We start from the raw sequence: 10,329 nt of genomic DNA, 5'->3' as shown, positions 1-10,329 counted from the left end.
TATCTAAATTGAATTAAGGGTAGAATGGTAGATATATTGTGCTATATAATATTATGATGGTATATTTACTACTATTATTAAATTCGTTCAATGTCATAAGTTATTTTTGAGTGTATAAATAGGTAAGTATGTGCATATTTAACAATAATTTCTGCATACAAATCCTGGTCCTAGTCATTACGTTATTACTTATTAGTTATTAGTTGTATTATTATATATTCACTCCAAATTAATAAATATCTAAACATGAATATTTTTAACACGATCAGGTTTTAACAAAAATAATAATAGTAAAAATAATATTTTAAGTGTAGATAACAAGTTCGTGATATAATAAGTTTCAAGTGATAATCTATGGCTTTAATATAATATTAAACGAAATAGATGTTGGTATAACTTAACTTATAATTGTAACAAAAGTGCGACACCGGCTAATGTCCATTTGGATGATTTATCTTTGCTTTTAAGACTAAAAGTCCACACATACGTCGGCCCTCTCGTTCTAGTCTTGTACACAGGACACTCGTAAACGTTCCGTGAATCTTGTTTGTCCTGTGTAATCGCCTGGAAGTTCAACATAACAAACGTATGGTAAAATGCGCTAAATAAAAGTATGTTATATTAAAATATATATATTATGCATAATATACATATTTCTGAACGTCATCAAGATTTAAGACAAACTATAGCTGACGATACGTACATCGTTTTAACTGTAACTATATAAGTCATAGGTAATGGAATATCATGATGTGTATAGGTACACCAAATTGTATAGGTAGGTATTTGTTTACGAATGGTCGAGAGATGATAAAATACGGTATTTTATTTTTGTTTGTATAAATCTACAGTACCGTATTTTACCACTTAGAACTTGGCCGTTACTAAACATAAAAAATTAAACAAAGGTGACAGGTTAACTCAATATGAAAACGCCTTAACAATTTCATAGTAAATTAATATTTAATGCCATCATGTTTCCAATCCTGATATGCCTAGCGATTAGAAATAATTTATATTTATAATAATATTTCTAGTTACAAATTATAATTCACAGTAAATTATAACCTTAAAACATATAAAACTAATTTTCTAATGATATTAATAATATGTTCTTTTCTATACAATTCGCATAAAATAGTTTTACCAGTAGTTTTTATACCATATAATATATATGTATAATACCTCGTACCTATTGTGTTACTGTATACCACTGTATACTCACATCTCCAGAATTATTTGTACAATTTACTTTAAAATGTATTTATAAACTTACTCGGACATTAATCACCGGCATTTGAGGGAATAACTCTTTGAGTTTAGATTCCATTATGACTCCTTGCATTACATCCCATCGGGCGCCTTCCATGAAAAGCCCATGAATGTAAGCTCCGTCTCTGGCGGCTCCACTGGAAAATCGTTTTCGGTAAGTATACAGAAATAAACTACTTTGTTGTTGGCCGTTTAAGTTGCATATGTATACACGTATCAGGTATAATTATTATTTATTATTAGAGATGTCAAACAATTACCTAAACTCTTCTTTGTGCTTTTTCGTCACATCACACTGGAGACACATTTTGTCGAGAGGCAATTCGTGTTTCCTCGCTGTGCTCTGCATAATCGCCGTCAAAAACGATTGTGGATTGAAAAATCCAGAAAGCCAAACTGATGTGGGAACCTTGAACATTAACAATTTTATCATTTGTTTGATACCTATATTGTTCATTTTATTGCAATTATTTTATTATTATTTTTATTTTTCTAATAAATATCGGCAACATCGGAAATTAGTTGTTAATTATTTTTACAATGTTTTTCTTAATCCATAAAGATTCTTAATCTATTGTAATTATTATGTATGTATAATATACATATAAGTATATTATCCGTTAAATAATAGTAAATTATAAGTAATTTTTAACTATACACTTGTGCACAATGAATTTTTACCGATTAATTCTAATAATTGTCTTGAAACGTACATATTATTACCTATATTTTTTAGGATAATTTAAGGTAGTTACAATTACATATGTAACTCTAAAATATCTATACATCTTATACTCTTCATTTTATCACCATCAGGAAACCATTAAATGTGTTTTTAAATGGTCATATGTAATTTAAATGATTTAATCTGAAGTAAAATAATTTTATAAAAAGTCATATCTTTAAAAATGTATCATAACTATAGCTTATTAAACATTTGACGTGTGACATCATCACATCACATATTATTATATTAAATACATACACGACATAACATTATAACCTACATTGATTGTATTATATTAATATTAAGATTTATCATAACGTACAAACGTTTCCATTCGTTTTATTTTTTTAACGAAAAGTTAAGTAGTTTTTGATTTCTGTATGTGCAAAAAGTAAAACTATATTCCTTTTCAAAATATACAATTATATATTTAATTACGCATACTCACGACAAAATCAGTGGTCCATGTTTCCAACTCTCTAATACGTAGTAGAAGATCGGAAAACCATGCTCCAAGACCTAGCAAAGACGGATAAGCTCGATTCGTCCATACCAAAGGGATCTGGTCCAAGAATAAGGCGTTTTCCAAGTTTTCCATGTCCGAAGTAATGGTTAATTCACCCTAAAAATATAGTTAATTTTTACTGTTAATCATAAACATATTATAATTCACACGTTTACCTTAAGTCCAAGTTCTAGTTCTTTCAGAGACCGTTTCATTTCGCTAGTTAAGAAATTCATCCGTTGACACTCTTGAAAGGCTACAATCACATAAGGTGTCCTTTCTTCGACTTTACCCATCATCTCAGTTATGTTGAATTCTTCAGGTAATTTTTCTAACGTTTCGTCGACAATCTGTTTAACCTAAAAACATATTTAAAAAAAAAACTAAATATTTAAATTTTTACAATTACTCGTTCACATTTATTAAAATTATTTTATTTTACTCTAGACCATTATTATATATTTTTTACGATAAAAATAGTTGATGGGATAAATATTCGACACGAAGAGTGTCGAGGTCATCTGTAACTTAGAGCCAGATGCCCAGACTTAGCCTATCGTGTTTCCATCCCGGGAATTAGTTCGTTACAGACGGAGGTTTTACATATGACCTATATTATAATGTTTCGAGGCGCTTACCTTGTCTTCTCTAGTAACGTTCGTACCTCCGATCGCACCAGCTTCCCGTGGCTGCATTTCGAATACTGTGCGAAACAAATTCTCGGAAGTTGTACTCATGAATCCAATTTCAGCGTTAGGGTGCAAGCCGTATAGCACAGGGTTCTCGGCAGGTAAGACTTCGTCGATGTAGTTGTGATAACCTTGATAATCTGTGTTAGGTGGTGCGGGGAAACCCGGAGCGAGGTGAAGATCACCGTCGATCTAAAAGAGGTATACAGGTAAGATAATTCGATTTGTTGTCGCTTGTAAAAGGTTAATACCAGAGTCAAACACCCATTAGATCTCGTATAAAAATATAGGTATCATGTATTTTATACCGGAGGAGTGGCCAAAAAGAAACGTTCACGGTCTTAGCGCAGAATACGGATAACATTACTTAAATATTAATATTCAATTCTAGGGATTCTTGAATTCGAATAAAAAAATTAGAAATATTCTAATTCAAATTTTCAAATTTGTCATATAAGATTAAAATAAAAATAATAATTAAATTCAGTTTAGCCTAATAATGGTTTAGCCACTCCCACTAGTCCCACTAAATTAAATATATTAAGCTATAGGTATATTAGATATTATGTTTTATACTCAAATGAACAAATCAAGATTTATCTACCAGGTCAGGCTGCATCAGTTCCTCCAAATATGATATACACAATTTTCTATCCCAATCGTCTGTTATATGGCCTCCGTACATGATTTCTCCAAATAAATACCGTAGATCTTCCCATGGAACTTTGTTATTTGCTTCTAAATAGTTAAACAGCACGCTGACGCTTATATTTAAGTCACCTGAACGGAAAAAAATATGGTGAGATACTATTTTAATAAAGGTTGAGCGTGCATAGGCCAACGGATCGAGACACTATTTAAACGTTTGGCAATAAGGGTATTCGTACCGACGTTAAACGGATAGATCTTGTTCCACCCTTGCGCACCGAATTTTCTACGTTCGGCGACTACGGCGTGGAAATAACAAAGTGAAAATAGGATCGCTTTGAACTCGGCTTCTTTGGATGACATCTCCAGTGTTTCTTGATTGAAATTTTCTAGCGCCTTGTGCAAATTTGCTTGCATACCTGTAGGCGGTTCGTTCGTAATTTTGATACACGATTCCAAAATGCCCTAATGTCATAATAGAAAATAATATTATAAAAACAATATAATCCTGGCATTTTACTAATAGATTTAAATATGTTTTATAGCTGTCTATATTAATGGGAAATCTATATTAGTTATTATTTATTTTTGTGTATAGATTAAAGTGAATTTATTGACTTTATATATGTAGTAGTTAACTATATAACAAGCAGTTTTGCCTAAAGTTTTTTTTTTTTAATGATATTAGTTTTATTCTATTTGAAAGTCGTCAGGGTTAAGCCAACATTTTACTAAGTAGCGTTTCCTATTAAATCCCATGCTAAGTGAATATAATTTACAGAGTTTAAAACAATGTTTTTCAATCGCTGTCCAAAACATCTATTTCCGATTAGCTTTCTACAAGTAAATGTATAAAGTTAGGTACTTGTGGAATAATGTGTGCCGATGCCGTAGCTGCCGGTTCAGCACTTAAAAATAGTCTATAGCTTGGATGAGCAGTGTCTCCGAGTAGTTCCATTTTCTTTTCAAGCGTCGGCAGCCACTTTTTCACTAAATGTATATTCTGAAGAAAAAAAACATGACGTATGAACCAAGCATGTTCCAAACCATTATTTGAAAAAAAAATTTATTTCTTTTTAATACATAATATAAAACTTCGTTAATAACTAATTTGAACATAAATAATATTATAAAACTATTCTGTACAATATAATATAGCAATACATTTTGACAAAAACTTCGTCTAGCATACTTTTTTAAATTACAAAAATTAGAGTTGAAGCGGTTCCACAATACCACTCAGCGATTTGGCGAGGTCGAATAACACTCAGTGGCGTAGCCAGGATTTTTTTTAGGGGGAGGGGGGGTTTAATAACAGAATACATTTTACCACGACCAAATGATTGTATTCCTATATTATAAACATTATATTTTTGATATAAATACGGCTGAGGTTGAGGGTTATAACACCCAAACCCCCCCCCCCCTAGCTACGCCACTGATAACACTGGTGTGGTTAAAACCGAAAAAGTCATCACACCAGTAAGGATGGTATCTAAATTGCCTATCCTAAACGCCGCGTCATATTAAATATTAATTTAAATTCATAATAAATCATTTTTTAAACGCGATAAGTTAAAAATATTTTTATCAACACGTATCGACCAATTTTTCCAAACAATTGTTTTATATGATACACCACATATCTTTATTCGTATATTATTTGAAATGTGTCTTGGTAAGACGCGATCGTAGTACTAAGCGTATCTACAGAAACACACTGAGCGTAGGTACCGGCTACATTTGTTAGCTCTCGGATGGGTGACCACCCATATACATGTACAAATACGTGTTACAACCTACTAACTTAAAAACATACGAATAAATACACAAAAATAGCCCCTACCGTACCACCCTATACCCAATGGCCTATGTTTCTGTGAGTACCCCCTAAAAAAAGCATTTGAAATGCATAATAAAAATAGTCACGTTATATATATATAATCTTGAGGTTGAATGATAACCAAACTAGATAATTATTGGTATGATGGTAGTACAAATTTTGGTAAAAAATATATCACCAATTGATTACATAAGATTGTAGTCATAATTTGAGTTTTAACCTAAGTTAGAAACTGAAGTATTATAGTATTTTTATATTTGTTTAAAACAAGATTATTATTTTAACATTAGAATATATGTTATTTATTTGAACATACTCGTAACATTTTTAGAAGTATTTTTATATTTTTATGATTTTAATTTATACCTGAAGAACGACCCAATGACCATTTTGTGCCGAAATTTCCATTGCACTTTCTGCAACAACCTCTTGGCCTTGACCTAATGACACGTTGTGAAAATTGTTTAGAGCAGTAGAAATTCCAAGTTTATGTCCCAAATCTTCAACATCCTAAAGAAGTAATATTAAAATAATCATTAGGTATAGTACCTATATACAATATATGTAATATATCACATTATAAAAATAAAAAGCATGGATTTAAATAGTAATTTAATATACTATATTACTATATAATAGGTATAAATATTTAAGTATATTATATGCATTAATATATATTTGGTACGTAGACCATATTTTCATAAATAATGTTGTATTATATGTATAATATCTGATTTTAAAAAGTTATTCTGTGAATACATATTTTATTGTTTGAGTTCACTTAATTTCTTAATATAACAAATATTTACATGCCAACTTTTGATATTTTTACATATCTATATATTATGCTACAATTCCAAGTATTATAAGAACAATTAATATTGTTGTCTTGAATTTGAATCAAAATAAATTTGAAAATTCATATAAATAATAATCGCCATAACTTAATTGTAATTCGAATGTTTTTGTTTTTCAAAGAAACTGTTGAATCATGAACTTTTTTTGAATTGTATAAAATTTTAATAGATGCTAAGGTACTATTCTACTTATAGTACTAATATACTATACTCTTTTATAGTATAATATACGTATACTATATTTCCATTAAACTAGTAATTTAATTCTAGTTATCTCTGATACAGAAATCAAATTCAATCAAAAAATATGCGAGCATTTTTGAGAATTTTCTACATTATTGTTTAATATAATAAATAAAAACTAGTTTCTAAAAAAAAAAAAAACTAGTTTTAAATAATCAAATTCAGTTTTTACGAAAGTAGTTTGTAGAAACTAATAGTTTTACCTAGTATAGTAACTAGTTTTTCAGATTTCTGATTTTTACTGTAACGTAAAAACAAAACATTATCATTTAACAGTTTTAACCATTAATTCCTTAGATGTTTCCTTGTTCTGCACTCTCAGAATTTCTAATTAAAAATTATTCAAAGTATAACTTATTATTTAAAATTATATGCATCTAAATAAGTGCTGAGTTATTTATTCGGTAAATATTTGTCTAACTAAAATATCGTAAGTACTATTATCAATAACAAGAACATTACTTTTAATGGATTTACTCCTGGGGAAAGAATAAAAAATATCGGAGTCGTTGGACTAGTTTCTTCAAATGACTTTGCAAATTCCACGCTTCTACCTTCTACATACTTTGAACCAAGTTTTTCTTCAATAAATACCCTTAACAAAATAAATAATAATTAAATACCCTTAACAAAATAATTAATAGTTAATTAGCTTCGAATACAATTAATTAAACAATTTAGATTTGATAAACAAACATCAGAGTATTATCATATGAATTGAAAAAAATAAATTGAAATACATACGACATAGCATAAGTCATTCGGTCTGGTCGTAATGCCCTCATCATCATGAGTCTTTGTAACGAAACTTTATTTTTCCATTCTTGAGGGAACTTTTCGCGTTCTGGACAATCCGACTCAACAAATTTTTTCCATCTTTTTGATGATGTTTCGATATCACGGTCTAAATTTCTAAAAACAAAATATATATTTTCAATTTTAATAATTTTAGAAATTATTTCATTTCTTAATTTTTATATAATTGTTGTTTGATGTAATTGGATATTTTTAAAATACCTGAATTCGTCTTTTGTCGACAAACTTCTAACGCCTGACCAACTTGAATTGGACAAAAATTCTACTGGACTACTAATATGCTGAGCTGTTGGGAATCTCAAAAAGAAATCTAATTCTTGTGGAGCTATTTCTTCACTCATTAATAATATCTGTAATATATTTTTATTTAAATTAAATAACTATTCCATCGTAACAATATGGATATAAAAATAAATTGAGAACCATTATTGATATCCCGAATTATTGATACAATTGTTATTTTTGTTATTAATACTAAATTATAAAATTTTTATACCTTAACATAAAAGAACAAATAATATTTTGTAATGCTATCACAAATAAAAAATACTAGAAATCAAAAACTATAAAAGCGATTTTAATGAATAGTGACTCAATAATAAATTAGATAAAAATGATAAACAGTATGATGCATTCATTTTTTTTTTTAATATAAACATATATAGAATGCATATTTATATATAATAGTACTAAAACTATAATTTAATTAATGATGATAAAAGAAACCTGGGAAGTCACCAGTCACCCCGCTATTATAGTAAGCTTACGAGATACGCGATAGAGGTTAACAACGAAAATACGAAATAAAAAATCCAGTAGAACTCGCAAGTTATAGATTTTGAGTATGTACCTCTTCATCTAGTAGATAACTGTAATTAATGGGTTTAACTTTAATTCAATGATAAATGTAAACAAATAATTTTAAAATTACTCTCAAACAAAATAAAAAACAAGAGAGAGACCTCAACAACCATGAATAGACAGGATCGTCATAGACATAAAAGATGCGAAAGAAGTAGACAATAAGATGACGTTCTGAAATCGTAAGAAATTAAGACCAGTGAAAATATTTGAATGAAGCTTCAAAAAGGTATCAGAGGCCTATTAAACATTAAAAATTTTAGTTTTGAACCTCCAAAGTACCAACTAATTTTAATTTTTTACATCAGGAAACACTTTCAAAGTCGAAATATTTTCTCTTCAAAACGTGAAAACAGATAAATATCGTTTAAAAATTAGTACATTAATTTAAACGTGTAACTCAAAAAAAACTATAAACTTAAAACTGATTATAGTCGTTAAAGAAAAAAAAAACTTTTATGATATATTTAAGTATTGTATCTATTTTTATGCAAACAATTAGGTGTTTGATTTAATTTAATTTATTATCAACATAGGTATACCTACATATTAAAAAAATAGATTTTTTTTATTTTTCATTTATTATACTTCAAATTTTAAATATACCAACATATTATATGTTTTACAAGTTTTTTTAATACAATTAATACAGTTAAGAGTTTATTCATTAAATATGATATGTATTATAATATGAAGATAAATTTTTTATGAACTATACGCTCGAAGTATGGCCTGGACGTTAAGTGTGAATATAACGCTAATTAAAGTTTAAAAATTAATCTCGGTCTCTCGACCCCCGTATTTAGCCGATAATATTAGTAATGACTAGTGGCTTTAGGTACCTGATAAAATGTCTATATTGTATAAATATATGCGTCCCTATTAATATATATAATGCATATTTATGAATTATTATTTTCGCAATCTCGCTTACTTGGAATGTCATCTGTGACGCAAATATCAGTTTGTCGCATTCGAACAGCCCTCTAGAAGTGTACACGAAGACAAAGTAAGTTATACAGTCGATCAAGTTGTTCACTCTCAGCGACACGGTGTCTGCCGGTACTGATTTTTCAATGGCATTGTTAAACACTACGCTGAAAGCCTACAGTTTTCGACACGATATATTATAAAAATGTTACTTGAATGCGCATGATTGAATCGCTTTGTTTTCTTATGAGTATTTTTACCTTAAGCGAGAATTGATAGACCAGATTGATCGTATTCAGTTCGTTGAGTATGAAATACAACAGACTAGCCCTCGCAGCTGCCGGTCTATAATGTTCTCTGGCTTCGTCAATTTTTTCCGACGTGATTTTTGCCTCGGCCACTTTCTGTTGTATCTCTGCAGCAGTCCGTTTAGTCGTTTCCAAATTTTCAACCAATGCGGTGTCACTTAATATGTTGTCTTTAAAGTTAAAATATTATTTTCAAAATAAACAAGTTATACTCAGGATGATAGAAAAATATAGTAAATACAAATATTAGCCAATGATATTCTAATCAAGTAAAAGTGTATTATTTGTGGGTACGAATTCAATTGGTATCGTCCTCTCTTTTAAGAGAATCTAAACTGTTGGGCTTTTCTTAGAAAGAATTTTCAATGTTCCCCGTTCAACATTAATGACTATAGGCGATAATTGGTGTTAAATATTAAGATTAGTAATCTCTTTATTTGTTTAACTACCTATCTAGATAATGTATTAAGTGTGATTATATATAAAGTGGCACATGCAAGAGTCAGCATGAAATATTTGAAAATTAAAGTTGGTACGAACTGCAAAAATATTGTAATATTAGTTTTAACCAATGCGCCATGTGATGAGAGAAGTTAGAAAATAATATTTATTTATTAAATTCGGATACAC

General features: G+C 29.1%; 1 protein-coding gene across 4 annotated transcripts in view; it reads right to left on the bottom strand.

Moving 5' to 3' along the window:
• Positions 1-46: 46 nt before the first annotated feature.
• Dhc93AB (Dynein heavy chain at 93AB) overlaps positions 47-10,329 on the bottom strand; it is an 86,625-nt gene continuing 76,342 nt past the window's right edge. For all 4 annotated transcript variants that reach the window (XM_089217425.1, XM_089217427.1, XM_089217423.1 and 1 more), the window contains 15 exons: positions 9,652-9,869; positions 9,396-9,566; positions 7,802-7,950; positions 7,529-7,696; positions 7,247-7,379; positions 6,051-6,194; positions 4,707-4,844; positions 4,081-4,306; positions 3,798-3,973; positions 3,143-3,385; positions 2,681-2,863; positions 2,448-2,621; positions 1,533-1,681; positions 1,277-1,409; positions 47-564 (listed from right to left, as the gene is read on the bottom strand). In XM_089217425.1, the coding sequence (XP_089073551.1) occupies positions 403-564; positions 1,277-1,409; positions 1,533-1,681; positions 2,448-2,621; positions 2,681-2,863; positions 3,143-3,385; positions 3,798-3,973; positions 4,081-4,306; positions 4,707-4,844; positions 6,051-6,194; positions 7,247-7,379; positions 7,529-7,696; positions 7,802-7,950; positions 9,396-9,566; positions 9,652-9,869 (2,567 nt within the window). In that variant the 3' untranslated portion in view covers positions 47-402. The remainder of the gene's footprint in view (positions 565-1,276; positions 1,410-1,532; positions 1,682-2,447; positions 2,622-2,680; positions 2,864-3,142; positions 3,386-3,797; positions 3,974-4,080; positions 4,307-4,706; positions 4,845-6,050; positions 6,195-7,246; positions 7,380-7,528; positions 7,697-7,801; positions 7,951-9,395; positions 9,567-9,651; positions 9,870-10,329) is intronic.

This window comes from Diuraphis noxia, unplaced genomic scaffold (assembly GCF_037042655.1).
Source record: "Diuraphis noxia isolate RWA-SAM2 unplaced genomic scaffold, SU_Dnox_SAM2 contig0001, whole genome shotgun sequence".
NCBI classification, from domain to species: Eukaryota; Metazoa; Arthropoda; class Insecta; order Hemiptera; family Aphididae; genus Diuraphis; species Diuraphis noxia.
The sequence above is the reverse complement of the archived record's forward strand: the minus strand, read 5'-3'. Positions and strand labels throughout refer to the sequence as shown.